We start from the raw sequence: 19,084 nt of genomic DNA on the forward strand, positions 1-19,084 counted from the left end.
TAAAGTGAAGTAGTGCTGATAAATGCAGCCATGGGAGCCTTAATGAACGATTTACTCATAATGTGGGCTCATAAAGATTACAGCATACACAGTACCAATCGTCCATGCCCCAACAATTGCCCTCCTGTATGGTCGACCCGTTCTTATATTTCAGCAAATGGGGTTTGTCAAAGACTATTTATATTGCTTTAGTTGATTATAAATGTCAATCTTTCAGTTCACAGCCAATCTGAACAGTGCTTGTGTGAATACATTTCAGCGTGTTACGATCCACAGGTAAGACATTGATGGAAGTCTCAAAGTAAGAGTGCTGATCTAGGATCAGTTTTGTGATTTGTAAAGTAACGAATGGACAGGAGAAACCTGAACGTATCAGCACTCCTCTGTGATGTTTGATACGGCCCAGATACGAGTTAAGGGATGATTATGATTACAATAACATTATAATAACAAACAGGCAATATCAAACCATGTACTCAATGCAAAAACTAAGGCATGTGCTAAAAATACATCAGATATTTACAGTATCTGGTTAAAAGGATTAGAAAACGCATTGTAAATATGCAATTAACATTTTCTATAAAGGTTTGATGCAATTTTTAAGTGAATTTCAAAGTTACGGACCTTTCAGTGTTCCGAACGACCTCCAACAACCTCTGTTCTGAGGGCCCACTGTAATACATGGATTTTATATGGCGCTTTTCTCGCTTTTCTTTCAAAACATCCATTTAGGGTGTTTTGCAGCACCTTGCATCACTTTATGATGATATTAGATGATACTTTAAGCAAACTGTCTGTGTCTATCATCAAATGGGAACCGTGCTGCACAAGTACAATAGATAAGGGAGTCATTTGAATGACAGTAGGCCTGCTGACAATGAATTACAGGTTATCATACATGTCTCCTCCTCAGTCTGCATGCATGTCACATGTTTGCACAGATTCAGTGATTTAGATCTGATCTTGCTTCTTCATTAATCACACCTGCCAAGAACATGAGATGAGGATGCAACATAGCTAGCAACTGTCTGTTCCTAGCCTGCGGTGGATTCTCATTCTCAGCACTGGTTTGATGCCTCAAACCAACTGTCTGTTCCTAGCCTGCGGTGGATTCTCATTCTCAGCACTGGTTTGATGCCTCAAACCAGTACTTGACTTGGACTGACATAGACTCGGTACTCATTTTGGGTGCCGGTACTATTTATATTTAGGTGCAGGAGCTCCACAATACTTTTGAGCTAATATTCTATAAATGGGAACTCAAGCAGTAGAACATTTGAGGTGTCGGCACTCAGCTCAGGTGGGCTCCTGTCCAAGTCAAGCACTGCCTCAAACTCTGTCTTCACTACACAATATTATACAGGATAGTAAGGTGTTGAACACGACATTCCAAGACAACAGATTAGGTCTATGGAAAAATCTATACAAAATCACTTTCATATAATGGGTAGCCTAACCACTGAAAGACATGTATAAGACTGAATTAATCCACCTCTCCCGCTGTCGCTGCATGATCAGCGTCTCCTCAACCCAACCGTAACCATGCCTTAATTTAGTTAACGCTCAAAGGCGCGCACTAGAATCCGTCTCTCACTGAAGTAACGGTTACATCTATGCCACTTAAGTGGCTCTGTTCTCCCCATTAAGCACAATGACAGTGATTCATTGTCATGAAAAATACTGATTTTGGCCTCTCTAACTCATGTGCTTCAATTGAATCCTCCTCTAATCTCGATCGTCCTTGAAAGACAGTCCAATCAGCTAAGGAAGTCAGACAGATTTTTTTTAAGGGAATTTGACGTGACAGATGAGCCTGCAGGCCCCTTAGGATGTTACCATTTTTCTGCAGTGCCTCCTTCAGTCCAAGTCTGTCTCTGAAACCGAAACACCATAAATACTGACAGCATGACATTCATGGTTTCAAATTTGCTCTTTTTTGTCCCCCTATCCTGACACTACAGTTTTCTTTTCTTACTGCAGAGAGCACAGTTTGCATTAGAGCTGGGTTTGTGACAAGGCTACATTCATCATCTAATAAAGTGATGCAAACTGCTGCAAAAAGCCCTAAATGGATGTCAGCCCCGAATTCCACGAATTTGAGGTTGTTTAGGGTCTTGCTGCTTCACGGCCAAGAATGTTATGTTTGAAATTCCAGTGATGTTTTATTATTGGCCAGCTAGCCGTGTGTCATGTTTTGACTAAGTGCAAGAAACTTGCTGATCCTGCCATGCAGTTTATAATACTGCAAATCCATGCAGCTTATAATACTGCAAATCCATGCAGCCTTGGGCACCTATCTAGATGATGCATAAAGGGTGTTTGTCATCTTTATAACTTCAGATGTTTAGGTGTACGGTGTGTGTGTGTGTGTGTGTGTGTCTCTCACATCTATCCGACTCACGGTCCTGATGTTCCCTACACCTGCAGCTTGTGATAAGATGACAGAACCCTGTCCAGAAATAACCCTTAGTACCTAAACCAAGCACCTGCGTAGATCTGAGAGCATTAGATAAGTATAAGAAATGTGGGACAAAATCCTCCCAACCTATCAGAGGGCAAGGTAAAGCTACTACCATACTGCTTACACCTAGAATTTGTATTGAGTTAAGGAGAAGGAACATCTCTGGACAGGGCCATAGGACTAGCCACACCAAGTCAAACACCTCCGCCCTGGCACTTACAGCTTAGGGCCAACTACACTGTAGTTCACAAAATGCTCAGAAAATGTATTCAACTGATACATAAAGTAGGCCTATACTCATATAAATGGGCAATGTCAAAGACACAATGTGGAGTTTCAGTTTATCCCTCCAAATATATTTGTGTATATTAGTTATGTTTACAGTGTTTTCTTATCATACCAGAGTTTGTGTTGTTTTTCAGCCCCTTTATCATATTCATTTATTTTGAGTTTCTCAGTTAGCTGAATCACAATTGTGTATGTATGTGTGTGTTAGAAAATCCATTTGCAAATATATGGGATCATCTCAGATACATTTTATTAGAAAAAACACATATCAAGCCAACTCTTTGTTAAATTAACAATACACTGCTGCCATCTATTGGTATGACTGGAAAAATACGCACAGGTGTCTAAATGTTGAGGCCCAACAATCCTGCCTAAACATTTGCATAATTCATAATTGTACATTGGGTTGAAAATACAGTATTGTACTCTGGAGCGATATCATTTAAAAAAAATATTAATATTAACAAGAAATAGTATATTCTCAAAGCAGATTGATTTCATCACATTCAATGAATCATTTACAGTAATTTCAGCATTTAAATATATAAATTGATACAGCAACGCTTTCTGGAGTGCAAATTATGATAACTGTCACATCGGTCATGAAGTCACAATTAAACAGAGAAAATAATCTGTTTTTAATCAGCAAGGTTCATCGGACCAAAGTTCAGCATATTGTTAGCTTCGGACCACGCAGCGTGTTGTGCCCCATCCATCTCTGATGCCACTCTGTTGCCACTTGCCAGAGCATGGTTTGCTCCACCGATCGTAGCATTGCACTCTGGGCAGTTACGGCTCATCATGGCGCCTCCACAATCTCCGATGGCATAGACGTGACCGTTGGGGCAGGAGTACCAGTGGCCTTTAGGCAAACTCATGGCTGAGAGTATCATCTTTCGTTCATCATCACTGATCCCCAGGCCAGAGCTTGGTAGCTTTTCAGCCAAGTCTTTCATTGCCTGCTTTACCAAGTCCTCGTCTTGCAGAGTGAATGGTTGCATTCTCTCCAGAACCTCCCTTATGGCTGTGACCTCAGCCTGAACTTTGACCCCACGACCTGTGTCCTTAGCCATCTTGCAGCGGGCGTTGAGCTCGGCCAAAAAGGACAGCCTTTGTAGCTCGCTCTGCAGATCAGAAGCCTGCTGCTCCGAAAACTTCTGGTAACAATCCATCAGCCACCTCAGGAACTCTTGGACTTTCTCATCAAAGTGGAAAGCTTCCCCACTTGACATGTGCTGCCTACTAATCTTCAGCAACTTGCCAACTTTCTCAAGGGAGGCCATCTTGTTTTCCGTGATCCACAGTTCCTTAGCTGTGAGGTGGGAGGCACTTAGTTTTTTCCTGATCTGTATGTACTCCACCGGTAGATACCTTTGCAAGTCCTCCTTGTCAATCCATTGCTGCTTAAGGACCGCCTTTTGCGCCTCAATATCTGACTGTGCTCCATTAATCTTCTCCTTCACTTTCTCAATTACCGCCAGACTCCGGTTGACGTAAGCCCCGTACCGGAGATTCCTGCGGATGGGAGTGCGGCACCTGGGGCACTCCTTCAACTTTACTGCGAGCTGCTCCTCGGTAGCCTGCTGGTTGTCATCCATCCCCATGTATTTGTCCATGGACGTGGACTCAAAGATGTGTCCGCAGTCCTCCAGCTGAATAAAGCAGGCCTCAGCATCGTCCTCCGTACCAAAGAAGATCTCCATAACATCCTCGTGGTGGCAAACACGGCACTTGTTGGGGCAAAGGTCTCCACACAGGCCGATGCAGGGGTGCCCACACTGCAAGGTTTTGGTGCAGGGTTGGGTGCATGGTGGACGGTCACAAGGCTCATGGCAGAGCTTGCTGCAGCCCTGGTGAGGACACTGCCAGGCACAGGGCTCTATGCAGGGGGCACAGGGCTGGCCGCAGGGCTTCATACAGGCACTGTGGATGCAGCGATTCTCACAGAGAATTGGACAGGGAGGGCAGTCACGTGTACAGGGCTCCCGACACTTGTGGGAGCAGACTAGGAGCTTATCACATCGGTGGACACAGCCCACGTGGAAGCGGCCCTGGTGGCACCTCTGGCAGGAACCAGGACAGGGGTGGCCACACTTCAGAATCTGTTTGCAAGGTGCCCTGCAGTCCGGCTGTTCTGTAGATCTCCTATAATGACAGGGACCTTCTTGCTTGTGTCCACACTTGAGCTCCAAGGTGACTGTTGCCATGCAGGTGGTGGTGCAGGACTCCCCACACACCGTGGCACATAGATGGCCACACACCAGCTTCTTCTGACAGGGCTCCTGGCACACAAATCGCTCTGGAGCCTGGTGACAGGGCACCATCTGCTTGTGCTGGCACCGCGGTACGATTTTCTCTACCCGCATAAGGCAGTTTGTAGGGCATTTCTGGTAGCACAGAAGTTGGCATCGATGCCCCAGCTCACAGAGGACCTTCTGGCACTTCTTGTTACATGTGTACTTCTTGTGCTCTTGGTCGTACGGGTGGCAAGCACTGGAGCACACGTGACCACAGTTCAAGCGGAACTCGCAGGGCAGGTTGCAGCCTCCCTCAGGAGCATGTTTGAAGTCGTCTCCGCAGAATGCTTTAATGTGTCGCTCAGGGTGGTTCTGGCAGCACAGGGTCAGGGCAGGGCCCACTTGGTCTTTCTCTCGCAGTGTGTGCAGGATGTTGCTCCAAAGCTTGACCTTTCCCAACATGGCCATGTTTCCAATGCAGTAGAGACCCTTCTTAGCCCGTGACAGGGCCACACAGACACGGTTGGGGATGTTCAAGAAGCCCACCTTCCCCTCTTTGTTACTTCGAACCAGCGACAGCAGGACAATATCATTCTCCTCTCCTTGGTATTTGTCAACAACATGAACTTTGACCCCATTGAACTCTTTGGCTGGCATGAGTTTGCGCAGACAGTGGAGTTGGCCAGTGTAAGTGGTGAGGATGGTGATCTGGGACGGCTGGTATTCCTGTAACAGGAGGTAGCGACACAACGCTACCACGAAGAGGGCCTCGTGGAGGTTCTGGCGACTCTTTCCATCCCTGATCTCCTCCTCCAGGTAGTTATGCTCCACAAAGAACATGTTGGAGAGAAGACCCTACAAGACAACAGGGAGGTGAATACAACGGTTATTGGACCGCAACTAACTTCTAAAGCCTACACATGGACTGTGTATTGTGCTTTATTAATGGTTCATTGAATTGACCACATGCTGAAATGGATTGATATTCAGTATACAGTACACTTTAAATGCATTCCTGCTAGGAGGGTAACTACCATGTAAAAAGTCTCTGAAAGCATTGACGAACCTTAACATTGTCATAGTCCATCACTGAGGGGTGGTTCTCTAGCTCAGAGTAGATGTGCGGGACCAGAAGACGGGCGATGTCTGGCCTCATGCGATGCTGTGCGGGTATAGACCCAGAGTTAGAGGATTGGTCAATGGACAATGAAGAACATGGGTAATTGGTTTATCCATATACACTTTCCCTTTAGATTCCCCACACATACCTGGTAGTTAAGTCTGACGTATGGAAAGTCCATCTTGATCAGCCTCTCAAACATGGAAACTTCAAGATTGAAGTTCTTGGCCAGTTCGAACACGGTTGCACTGGGCCGGAGCTAGGGACACAATGAGCTACATAAGTACCGCTGAAGCCCAAGAGAGGAGGAATGGACCACCTCATTTCAACACTTTTAGACAACATCTCAACTCTATTATTTGTTGTTGAACACTGTTTTTCCAGAACCTGCCCACTAAAGATGAACATTTGCCGTTTGACTAAATCACATTTACAGAAATGTTGATTAATGTGCATTGGCCCTCTCAAATCAATGTAATAAAGTAAAATAAAGAGTATGCAGAATATACATTATTTGAAAATAAAAACTCACAGTTTTGCTATCCTATCTTGTTTTCCTGCTTCTTTTCAGTTGTTAATATGTGTCTGCTTTATTTAGGGGACAGGGTAAGAATGTATGTGGGAGGGGGTGTGGGAAAGATACAAAACATTCTCAAATAATGTGAGTTATTGTACTCAGTTTGTTTCTGCCTGACTGTGTTAGATTTCAACCACTAACTTTTGATTAATAGCACTTCAAAGCCAAAGCTTTTTTTCTCATCGAAAGTGTGATCCACCTACACGAAAGCAAAGTGCACATCTCAAGAATACCAGCTTTGAATAAAAGTGGATTATATTGAACTGAGTAAAATATGTGATATTCCCAGAGTGCCTTAGCTTTTTCACTCAAGAGCTAAAAGGAGAGAGCTAAACAAGTCAAGTTACGTAAGACCTTATAGCTGGGTGAACTCTCCGTTTAGCCCCAAGCAGAGTTGGAAGTTGATTGCATTTCAATAAGAAATTAAAATGACCATGGACTTTCAATCGACAAATGCCCAGTTTACATTAGGAGCAATGTTCAAGTCAATTTTACATTAGGAGCTATTTTCAAGTCAATTTTACATTAGGAGCAATTTTCAAGACAATTGTACATTAGGGGCAATTTTCATGTCCAATTCAATCCCTGGATTTAGTGGCATAACAGTAGGGAAGTTGACCATGCCTGACCAATGAGTGTCCAGTACCTGTTGGTGGTCTCCAATGAGAATGAGGTGCTGGCAGGCCTGGCTCAGAGTGGTGATGGTGTGGGCCTCCAGTACCTCTGCTGCCTCTTCCACGATTACTAGGCGGGGGCGCACTTCCTGCAAAGCTTTGCGCCATCTAGCAGCCCCTGTGGTCGTCATGCCGATGACCTTGGCGTCCTTCAGGACACATAAGTCCTCACGGAGACGAATCTCAGCCAGACGCTCGGCAGCGTCCTGATAGTCCTGTTCTGCCTGCTGGGCTCGCATACGCAGCTCCGTCCGATAACGCCCCACCCATAACCTGCGGACACAGAGCAGCATCAGATGAGGTCATTGGTAGCATTTGACGGTAAGGCCACTAATAGAGTCTACATACGCAGGTCATAAAACGAACATACTTCCTATAGCAAAGTTGTGTTTACCTGACATAACCCTGTCACAATCAAATTCTGAATATCTGAGATTCGTAGATAATGCATAGAGCAGAATCCTTTATACCTTGTTTGATTTACTGAGTCAATCCAACACGCTGGAGCTGTGACAATTTCTTTATTGCATAATCCCAAATTGCTTTTTGGCTGGCACACAACTGAGGCTTACACTGGTCATTTCCCCAGTCAGATCAAAACCTGCGTCACTTAAGGTGGCACAGTCAATCGCACACCTGTGTGGTTTGTGTGGTCATGACGACTGTGCACTTTGCACAAACTAAGCACAGTTACATTGCCAGGGTGACAGAAACATGTAGAGGTGAAGGGTTCGGTGCATGCATCTATTGAGATACATTTTCTCTGTAATTAGTTGACATAATTATGCACAATGGGAATATACGCTCTCGCAGTCTGGCGTTGCCTAGGGGATGAGAGGGACTATTACCGGTACAGTCTCCATCTGTCTGGCAGACTAAGAGTCCACACATCCAGAATGGTGTCTTCCTCATCTTCACTCATGGCTGAGCTGCTGCCAAGCTCTCTCCTAATACGATGTTTCATCTTCTTCTTCTGCACCCGCTGTATCTGCGCACACAGAGAGAGACACGTCAGACTTTTTAAATAACATGAATTATACCTTTAACTCAGCACCTGTCTTTCTACCATACTCCTGAGCTAAATACTGTGAATATGAAGCAGGAGATGTCATTTTAAATCAATAAGCAGCTAAATTGGTTTGTGATTCACATATTGTATGATGCAATGTGTTTTGGCTATATTGTTATACAATTAGTTTGGACGTTGTAGGTTCTCACCTCCCAGCCTTCATCACTCTGCTCTGCATGTATCTGAGTGTTCTCCAGGTTCATGGCCAGCATCATTTCCGCCATATCCCTGACTGTCTCCTCCATCTTTCTTCGATCATCATCGCGACTATGATGCATGTCTGAGACTTCTACAAAGCGTTCCGCCTGGATCAGGTCTGCCTCCTCCGCTATCTCGATCAGGTCCTCCTCCTCATCATCTTCGTCCATTTCCTCATCTATCACAAAACAGAGAGGGTAAAATGGGTGAGGAGTGAGGACCAGAGTTTCTAACTTCTATTCCTAGTAGTTCTCTCAACAGTCACTTTAATAATGTTTACATATCTTGCATTACCCATCTCATATGTATGTACTGTATTCTATACTATTCTACTGTATCTTAGTCTATGCCGCTCTGACATTGCTCGCCCAAATATTTATATATTCTTAATTCTATTATTTTACTTTATATTTGTGTGTATTGTTGTGAAATTGTTAGATATTACTGCACTGTCGGAGCTAGAAACACAAGCATTTCGCTACACCCACAATAACATCTGCTGAACACGTGAATGTGACAAATAACATTTGATTCGATGAACTCTGAACTCTGCTTCACCCAATATAGTTTCAGGATCAAAGGGAGTTTTAAAGAAAACATAAAGAGTTCAAAAGATACAGCAGACTAATAGCTAGCTATGTGAATTACAGCCATAATATATTCACAAGCAATGTTGACAAATACAAGCCCAGAAGGAGAAGCACTTTTTTTTAACTCTGCATTGTTGAGAAAGGGCTCGTAAAGCAAGCATTTCACGGTAAAGTCTACACCGGTTGTATTCAGAGCATGTGACAAATACAATTTGATTTTGATTTGCTCTGCACCTGTTCCAGTTGTTATATCTGTCTGATCATGTGTCTTGTCTACTGTGATGATTATGGAATTTTGGGTAACAATGAATTGTCATGCACGGTTATTATTAAACATTGTTTAAAAAAAAAAAAAGCTTATAATGCATTATAACCCATCTTTGAAAACAAGTTACAACATAGCTTTGGGGACACCCCTGTCGCTTGGAACTTTTGGAAATTAAGCTTCTCCTCCCGACTGTGCCGTTCTGTTCATATAATGATTACCAACTTTACCCACTTCATGTAATAAAAGAAAATACTGCTATTTTGTAAACTATATCTACTTAAATATAAAGGTGAATCCCCCTTCTCCTGAAAATAACGTAGTAAGAAGATTATGACAATAATTGTTTTATAGTTCAGGGTTATTGTCCATAATTGTCAGTTACGAGATTATACAATAACTGTTCCAGCCCTATGTCTGCGTTAGGTGGTACTGTAGTGGCTTCTCACCTGCATTGTCATTTTGAGGATGTGGTGTCCTCTGCTGGAAGGCAGTGAAACCTAACCCCAGCCACTCCATTATCATAGACGGCTTCTTCCCACCATAGCTCTCAAAACCATCCAGTGCCTGAGGAAAAGTACATATCAAGAGTAAGTATTGTCTCCTCTCTGGCCAATAGCAGATTATCACCATTCAAGATCGTATCATAAAGCTTTTCTGAGAATGTCTATTTTGTTTACATGAATCTTAAGCCTTGTTTAAGCAGTAGGGGTTATCGTCCTCATTGTAGTTATCCTATATGGCATCAACATAGTTCTAGAAGTAGCAGAGGTGGTGGACTATGAGTTATAGCCATAGCAGTAGTCACCAGTCTGATAGTGGTAACTGTAGCAGTTCGGACAGACGGCTAATAATCTACTAATTGATCTTTATATTTGACAGTAGTATCAACGACTCACAGGCTGGAGGGACAGGCTATCCCAGTGCCCCTCCGAGATGAACCTTTGAAGGAACTGTTCCCTTAGAACGCCTCGCAGACTGCACTCCAGCTGCACAGACTGAGTCTGGATCTTAGTCTCTTCGGTCCGCAGTGCATCATAGATCTGAGAGGAAACAATATTCTGAGCATCAGTATGTGGTGTTGTTTCCCTAAATGACTATTTCCCCAAAAGATATCCAACCTGGTTGTTACATTCCTGACACATAAGGAAGCTGAGCTACATTGACTTCAATAGGAGTGCTCATTTACATTTTAAGACTATTTCTCAAATGTTAGCGTAACTTTCAGGTTTCCCACACTAACTCTCACCTCACTGTTGGCACGGCGAAGATGTTGCGGTAGTCTGCGGCGGAAGTCATGGGACCTTTTCAGCTCCCCCAGAGTGAAACGCTTCAGGGCCTCACTGTTGCTTCGCCCACCCACTCTTACAATACCGTCTGGTAAAAACTTGTGGATGCCTTTGGTGCACAATGTTAAACAAATTAACTTGGGGATGCCTATGATGCATAATGTTAAACAAATTAACTTGGGGATGCCTATGATGCATAATGTTAAACAAATTTACTTGGGGATGCCTATGATGCATAATGTTAAACAAATTTACTTGGGGATGCCTATGATGCATAATGTTAAACAAATTTACTTGGGGATGCATATGGTGCATGTTAAACAAATGAAAAAGCTGCTGATACATATGATGACTAAAGTGCCCTTCAGAATTATATCTGGTAAAACACAAATTATGACATTTTTCAAGAATGGCTTGAGGTGGAAAATAACTGAATTCAAGAAGCAAAAGTAGTGTGGGACAATCATGCATTCATATACCATACATCCATAGTTCAGTATGTCGGGCAGCAAGAGCCATACCTTCCAGGAACTGGTCTAGAGCGTGGTTGGTATAACAAACCACCAGCATTGGGGAGGTGCCACCTTTCCACACATCCTGATTGGTCAAAAGAGCTTGGGCGATCTTTAGTCCTGTGTAGGTCTTCCCTGAGATGATGAGTAAGGAGAGAAAACAAATGTCCAAAAGTATTATACTCCTGCAAGTCCACCAACACATGAAGCAGCATGGCATACAAATGTCAAACTTTCAGCCTAGAAATTGTACATGTACACGACCGTTCAAAAGTTTGGGGTCACTTATAAAAGTCCTTGTTTTTCAAAGAAAATCACATTTTTGTCCATTAAAATAACATCAAATTGATCAGAAATACAATGTAGACATTGTTAACGTTGTAAATGACTATTGCAGCTGGAAACGGCAGATTTTTTATGGAATATCTACATAGGCGTACAGAGGCTCATTATCAGCAACCATCACTCCTGTGTTCCAATGGCACGTTGTGTTAGGTAATCCAAGTTTATAATTTTAAAGGGCTAATTGATCATTAGAAAACCCTTTTGCAATTATGTTAGCACAGCTGAAAACTGTTGTTCTGATTAAAGAAGCAATAAAACTGATGATCTCGTACAACGCTGTGTACTACTCCCTTCACAGAACAAGCTTCCCACAATGAGCTGGGAGAATTCTGCCCCATTCCTCCTGACAGAGCTGGTGTAACGGAGTCAGGGATGGTGTTCTTCGGCTTGCAAGCATCCCCCTTTTCCCTCCAAACATAACAATGGTCATTAAGGCCAAACAGTTATATTTTTGTTTCATCAGACCAGAGGACATTTCTCCAAAAAGTACGATCTTTGTCCCCATGTGCAGTTGCAAACCAGAGTCTGGCTTTTTTATGGCGGTTTTGGAGCAGTGTCTTCTTCCATAGCCTTTCAGGTTATGTCGATATAGGACTCGTTTTACTGTGGATATAGATACTTTTGTAGCCGTTTCCTCCAGCATCTTCAGAAGGTCCTTTGCTGTTGTTCTGGGATTGATTTGCACTTTTCGCACCAAAGTAAATTCATCTCTAGGAGACAGAACACGTCTCCTTCCTGAGCGGTATGACGGCTGCGTGGTCCCATGGTGTTTAAACTTACATACAATTGTTTGTACAGATGAACGTGGTACCTTCAGGCGTTTGGAAATTTCTCCCAAGGATGAACCAGACTTTTCTGAGGTCTTGGCTGATTTTCTTTTGATTTTCCAATGATGTCAAGCAAAAAGGCACTGAGATTGAAGGTAGGCCTTGAAATATATCCACAGGTACCCCTCCAATTGACTCAAATGATGTCAATTAGCCTATCAGAAGCTTCTAAAGCCATGACATCATTTTCTGGAATTTTCCAAGCTTTGAAGGCACAGTCAACTTAGTGTATGTAAACTTCTGACCCACTGGAATTGGTGAAATAATATGTCTGTAAACAATTGTTGGGAAAATTACTTGTGTCATGCACAAAGTAGATGTCCTAACCGACTTGTCAAAACTATAGTTTGTTAACAAGAAATTTGTGGAGTGGTTGAAAAACAAGTTTTAACTTTTTAGTGACGGGGGCAGTATTCGGAAATTCAGATGAATGACGTGCCCAAATTACACTGCCTGCTACTCGGGCCCAGAAGGTAGGATATGCATATTGGATAGAAAACACTCTGAAGTTTCTAAAATTGTTTGAAAGATGTCTGTGAGTATAACAGAACTCATATGGCAGGCAAAAACCTGAGAAGAATCCAACCAGGAAGTGTGGAAATCTGAGGTTTGTAGTTTTTCAAGTGATTCCCTATCCAGTATACAGTGACTTAGGGTTCATTTTGGGGTTCATTTTGCACTTCCTAAGGCTTCCACTAGATGTCAACCGTCTTTAGAACGTTGTTTCATGCTTCTACTGTGACTGGGGAGAGAATAAGAGGTCCTGGAGTCAGATGACTGAGAGAATGACATGAGTTCAGTGGCGCGCACTCCCGTGAGAGTTAGCTGTGTTCCTTTTCTTTTTTGAAGACAAAGGAATCGTCCGGTTGGAATATTATGGAAGATTTATGATAAAAACATCCAAAAGATTGATTCTATACATCGTCTGTAATATAACTTTTTTGACTTTTCGTCTGAACTTAACTGCGCGAGCACAGTGCATTTGCAGTACTCTACCGAACGCGCAAACAAAAAGGAAGTATTTGGACATATATATGGACTTTATCGAAACAAATGAACATTTATTGGGGAACTGGGATTCCTGGGAGTGCATTCCGACGAAGATCATCAAAGGTAAGTGAATATTTATAACAGTTTTGTTGACTCCACAAAATGGCGGGTTTGGTTTGGTTTCTGAGTGCTGTACTCAGATTATTGCAAAGTGTGCTTTCGCTGTAAAGTTTTTTTGAAATCTGACACAGCGGTTGCATTAAGGAGAAGTGTATCTATAATTCTTTGAAGAACAGTTTAATATTTTATCAACGTTTATGATGAATATTGATGTGTAAATTGATGTGCTCATTCACCGGAAGTTTTGGGAGCCAAAACATTTCTGAACATTACACGCCAATGTAAAATGGGGTTTTTGGATATAAATATGAACTTTATCGAGCAAAACATACATGTATTGTGTAACATGAAGTCCTATGAGTGCCATCTGTTGAAGATCATCAAAGGTTAGTGATTCATTTTAGCTGTATTTCTGGTTTTTGTGACGCCTCTCCTTGCTTGGAAAATGGCTGTGTGGTTTTTCTTGTCTCGGCACTGTCCTAACATAATCTAATGCTATGCTTTCGCCGTAAAGCCTTTTTGAAATCGGACAATGTGGTTGGATTAACGAGAAGTTCATCTTTAAAATGGTGTAAATTAGTTGTATGTTTGAGAAATTTGAATTATGAGATTTTTGTTGTTTTGAATTTGGCGCCCTGCTATTTCACTGGTTGTTGAGAGGTTAATGACTCCAACCTAAGTGTATGTAAACTTCCGACTTCAACTGTATTCCATAAAAAAATATGCAATTTCCAGCTACAATAGTCATTTACAACATTAACAATGTCTACACTGTATTTCTGATCAATGTGATGTTATTTTAATGGACAAAGAATTTGCTTTTCTTTCAAAAACAAGGACATTTCTAATTAACCCCAAACTTTTGAATGGTAGTGTACATAAACATGATCTAATTCAATATGTATGATTTTTTCTATATGTATTCCACCTGTGCCTGGGGGTCCCTGGATGATTGCCAGCTCCTTGGTGAGGGCGAGCTGAAGGGCTCTCATCTGGGACTCGTCCAATCCCAGCTGCTCCATGGGGGGCCAGGCTTCAGGATCCAGGGTGTGGAAGCGGCTGCTCTTAAACTCAGGCACCGCAATAGCAGACAGGTCATACGTATCCCCCATTGGCAGGTAGGCAGGAGGGTGGACTTCTGAGCTACATTCCACTATATACCTGCAATTTACATGTTGTCATAAATCAAAAATATAATTTTTGTTAGTCAGAAAGTTCTCATTCTTCATTACAATAATTGATATGCGGTAAATGTTCTGTCACAAAATATCTGCTAAATATCATCTAGCAGCTGGTGGAAGAGGTAAGTCACCCTCAAACCATGTTAAGCACTTTAAGATCAGAAGTATGGAACTGTATGAACGCAATCTGCGATTCTCAATATCAAAAAAACATGGTGGAAAAAAATATTTTGCCAACTCTCTCTCATAGCATCAACATCCCCGGTGCGATAGCCAGTACATACGTAGGGCTGACTAATGATTGAATTGAACAACGACAGACAGTACACCGACCTCTGGAAGGGCAGATCCTCTACTTCCAGGTCCTGCAGTCCCTCGAGGACGTAGCGGTAGGCCTCAAAGTAGGCGGTTGTCTCCACCATGAGGAAGGACTGGTGGGCCTCCACTCCGGCTAGGGCTCGCCTGCTCTCCGTTGAGAAAATTATCTGGACAAAGCCCTTCTCTAGCTCCTTGGGGTCCCGGTCTGACACAGTGGCAAACAGGAAGGTCTCAAAGTTGTCACAGGACATGCAGACCAGGGACCCGTATATCAGCCGCTTGGAGTTCTGCCAGCGGACAAACTGTGTGGGACAGAGAATAACGAACATATATTGAATGCACTCTACTACACAATGTTGGCAAGTCTTGGTAAGTTATATTTTTTCTGTTCAAATACTCAATAGAACTGACTGACCTTAAGAGGTTTGGAGTCAAACTGGACCTTATAGGCCAAGCCAGACCGGGTGCACATTGGAACCACTAGTCGCGTGTCAAAGTACACTGTGATGTCATCGAAGCGCCTCTTCCTCAAAGGGACGTCTTTATTGCCCAGGTCCTGCTGGCTCTGAAGCAGCTGCTGGATGCCCTCTCGAAGAGGTCTCACAAAGTCCTCTCGCATGAGCCGGAAGTGCGTGTCCAGGTACAGCAGTCCGCTGGCATAGCGTTTGAAGATGAGATTGGGCCTGAGGAAGGGCCTCTGTTCCTGGTGGAACTCCTCGGGGGTGGGGTAGATGGGCAGGGTCCTGAAGTCGGCCTCCCCAGGTTGGGCGTCCTCCTGGGGGGTGATGAAGGAGTAGTTGTCCGACTTCAGGGTGCCCTCCCTGGCTCTCTCCTGGAGGTGCTCCACCAGGACCTGGATCCTCTCCAGGCTCTCCTCCGTCTGCTCCAGGACATCCACCCCCACGGCTCGCAGGCTGTTGATGACTGGTCTGAAGAGGGCCACTATCATGGACACGGCCTGGATCGAGCTAGCCGGGAATATCCGGAGCACCGAAGCGAGAAGGGTCATGATGTTGTCCAAGTGCTGGGGGTACTGTTCCCGGCGAGTGAGGTCGAACTCTGACCCCATTCCCATCACATAATGGGGCAGGATGGTTCGGAGGAATCCAGAATGCTTGATTAAGCCAGCCAAGTGCTGTAAAGTTTGACGGTCAGTTTTGGACAAGAACGCCTTGCAGAGGACTTGGCAGAGGAGCTGAACGAGGTCCTTTCGCATCTCTCTCTCGTCGAGTAGAGCTTGCAGTCCATAACTGGAGGCAAGAGTAATGGCTATTTCTGAAGGGTCTTTCCCTGAGAGCTCCTCCAATGTTTTGTACCCCATTGGACGAACATGAGGAGCGTCACCGTCTGCAGCTCTTCCTCTCCCTCTCCCTCCCCCTCTCTCTCCATCTCTTCCTCTCCCTCCTCCTCTCCCTCCTCCTCTGCCTTCCACTCTTTCTCCTCCTCCTCCTCCTCCTCTTCCTCCCCAACCCCTCGCACCCTCCCCTCCTCTTCCTCCCCCTGCATCTCGTGCTCTCCTATCCTCCCTTGGGTTCCCCCCATTAACACCTCTCCTCTCTCCCCTGGCCCCCCTACCTCTTCCCCCTCTCCCTCGGTTGGCTATCCCTTCCTCTTCTCTCTGACCAGCCTCAGCACCTGAGAGGCAAACATAGGAAATGTATATCAATTTAATGGAGGAAATGCCAATCATGTCTTACTTATACAAAACAAAAAATGAATCTCCTTACCTATTCTGTGATCGACATGGTTGGCTCCTCTACCTCTCCATCTCCTGCCCCTGTTTGGGTTTTCCATTCAGGCTGAATTACTATTGGTCCAATAGGACAAGAAATGAAACCCAGCAAAACACATAATTAATTTTTATAACAATGGCAATAATCAATTTGTTAAAAATTATTCCAAAACAGAGGCAAACTTAATCTTGATGCGTGACTATTGTACATTGTGGTGGATGCCGTGCGCCATCTATTGGACACAGACAATTATTACGTGGACATTTTTTTTATAAATGTTTTATTATGCGGAAATGGTGTAGGTTTCATTTCTACTAAAATTACGTCACTTGGATACTGTGAATAAATTATATATATGACTGTTACAATGTATCGAAATCAATCTGGATCCCTCGAAACCAAAGGTGAATATTTCACCCCAAAATGTCAGTGTTTTAGGACAGTCATTGAATGATGTAAATGAATAGTGAATAATTTGTATTTTATTCCGGATCTGCAGCTACTCTTCCTAAGGGTCCAATCACAATTACATACAATAAAACAACTATAACATATCTACAATACAAACTCAATAACACAGAAAAAATAACAATATTCAAATGTGTGTAGAGTGCGTGTGTTAGCATGTGTTTGTCTCTTCACAATCCGCGCTGATCCATAAAGTGTAGTTTTATCCGTTTTTTTTTATCTGATTCTACTGCTTGACTGAGTTCCAAATAGCCATGGCGCTATGTAGTACTGTGCGTTTCCCGTTGTCTGTTCTGGATTTGGGGACTGTGAAGAGATCTGGTGGCATGTATTGTGGGGGTATGTATGGACGTCTGAGCTGTGCGCTAGTCGCTTAAAACAGATAGGTCAATGATTTAAACATGTCAGTACCTCTCACAAAGACAAGCAGTGCACATTTTGAAACAAGGAAATCGATTTGACCTGTTCCCCAAGTGTATATAAACCAAGCAGTGTGACAGACGTGACATCCTATCCAGTATTGTATTTACTTGTCGAAATAGGGTGTTCATATGTGATACATTCTTATTCTACATAGTAAAATAGAATTGCTTACCTTTGCTGAACGTGTGAATATTTTTGATGGGATTTAGGGTCCAATTGCAGATTACATAAAACTTTTACATACGCGTATTTCTGTAGTCCTTGTTGTCTGGTTGACAGTAATGATTCGCTGTGTTACAGTCCTCGTCTCTGCGGATCAGTGTCGGGGAATTCCGTGAGCTGCTCTTTAAAATGGGCCCAGGCCTGTTCGCTGCCAGTTTCGCTTTCCAAAATGATATGAAGTGCAAGTGAGTCAGAAATGAAACCACACGCCCTACTGTTTATAAAATATCACGTTGACAATACTTTAGAGTGATCTGCTGCCAGTTTCGCGTTCCAAAATGATATGAAGTGCAAGTGAGTCAGAAATGAAACTACACGCCCTACTTGTTGGTACAATATTTTGGAGAGTCATCATTTATGTTTACGAAAATACATATTGAGCAATAATACGGTGCTCTTTTTGTCTGCATGGATAATCAAACACACACAAGATACACATACCGCTGCACTGGCTCTCTCTCTCTCTCTGTTGTAGCAATTGAGCAGTTGTGCAAAAACTTAAGTACTTTCAAGTATTTTGACTTAAGTAGTTTTTTTTGTGTATCTGTACAATTTATATTATTGCCAACTTTTACTTCACTACATTCCTAAAGAAAATCATTTACTTTTTACCTGACACCCAAAAGTTCTGAATGCTTAGCAGGACAGGAAAATGCCTTATTCCCACACTTATCAAGAGAACATCCCTGGTCATCCCTACTGCCTCTGATCTGGCGGACTCACTAAACACATGCTTTGTTTGTTAATTATGTCTGAGTGTTGGAGTGTGCCCCTGGCTTTCCACACAAAAAAACAAGAAAACTATGCTCTGGTTTGCATTATAAGATGATTGAAATTACTTAAGTATATTTTAGCAAATTACATTTACTTTTACATTTACATTTAAGTCATTTAGCAGACACTCTTATCCAGAGCGACTTACAAATTGGTGCATTCACCTTATGATATCCAGTGGAACAACCACTTTACAATAGTGCATCTAAATCTTTTAGGGGGGGGGTTGGAAGGATTACTTTATCCTATCCTAGGTATTCCTTAAAGAGGTGGGGTTTACTTTTGATACATAAGTATATTAAAAACCAAATACTTTGACTTTTGCTCAAGTAGAATTTTACTGGGTGACTCACTTTTACTTGAGTCATTTTCTATGAAGATATCTTTACTTTTACTCCTAAGT

The 19,084-nt window shown here is 43.0% G+C and overlaps 1 protein-coding gene across 1 annotated transcript; it reads right to left on the minus strand.

The window, feature by feature from the left end:
• Positions 1-2,977: 2,977 nt before the first annotated feature.
• On the minus strand, positions 2,978-18,240 carry LOC106583673 (NFX1-type zinc finger-containing protein 1). The gene is made up of 15 exons (XM_014168158.2): positions 17,858-18,240; positions 16,789-16,868; positions 15,477-16,696; positions 15,077-15,363; positions 14,491-14,723; positions 11,290-11,415; positions 10,729-10,877; positions 10,379-10,522; positions 9,929-10,046; positions 8,576-8,802; positions 8,206-8,345; positions 7,330-7,630; positions 6,255-6,365; positions 6,053-6,148; positions 2,978-5,841 (listed from the first exon to the last, which is right to left on the minus strand). The coding sequence occupies exons 2-15, from the start codon at positions 16,853-16,855 to the stop codon at positions 3,388-3,390; spliced, it is 5,673 nt and encodes a 1,890-aa protein (XP_014023633.2). The 5' UTR covers positions 16,856-16,868; positions 17,858-18,240; the 3' UTR covers positions 2,978-3,387.
• Positions 18,241-19,084: the final 844 nt, after the last annotated feature.

The sequence above is a fragment of the Salmo salar genome, chromosome ssa22 (assembly GCF_905237065.1).
Source record: "Salmo salar chromosome ssa22, Ssal_v3.1, whole genome shotgun sequence".
Taxonomy (NCBI): Eukaryota; Metazoa; Chordata; class Actinopteri; order Salmoniformes; family Salmonidae; genus Salmo; species Salmo salar.

Bases quoted from the DNA above. Each gene is read 5' to 3' on its own strand.
- LOC106583673 (XM_014168158.2), bottom strand. From the start codon at position 16,855: ATGGAAAACCCAAACAGGGGCAGGAGATGGAGAGGTAGAGGAGCCAAC. The intron at 14,724-15,076 runs GTCGGTGTACTG...TGTAAATTGCAG, and splicing joins GAGGATCTGCCCTTCCAGAG to GTATATAGTGGAATGTAGCT. The intron at 5,842-6,052 runs GTTCGTCAATGC...GTTGTCTTGTAG, and splicing joins TGGACTATGACAATGTTAAG to GGTCTTCTCTCCAACATGTT.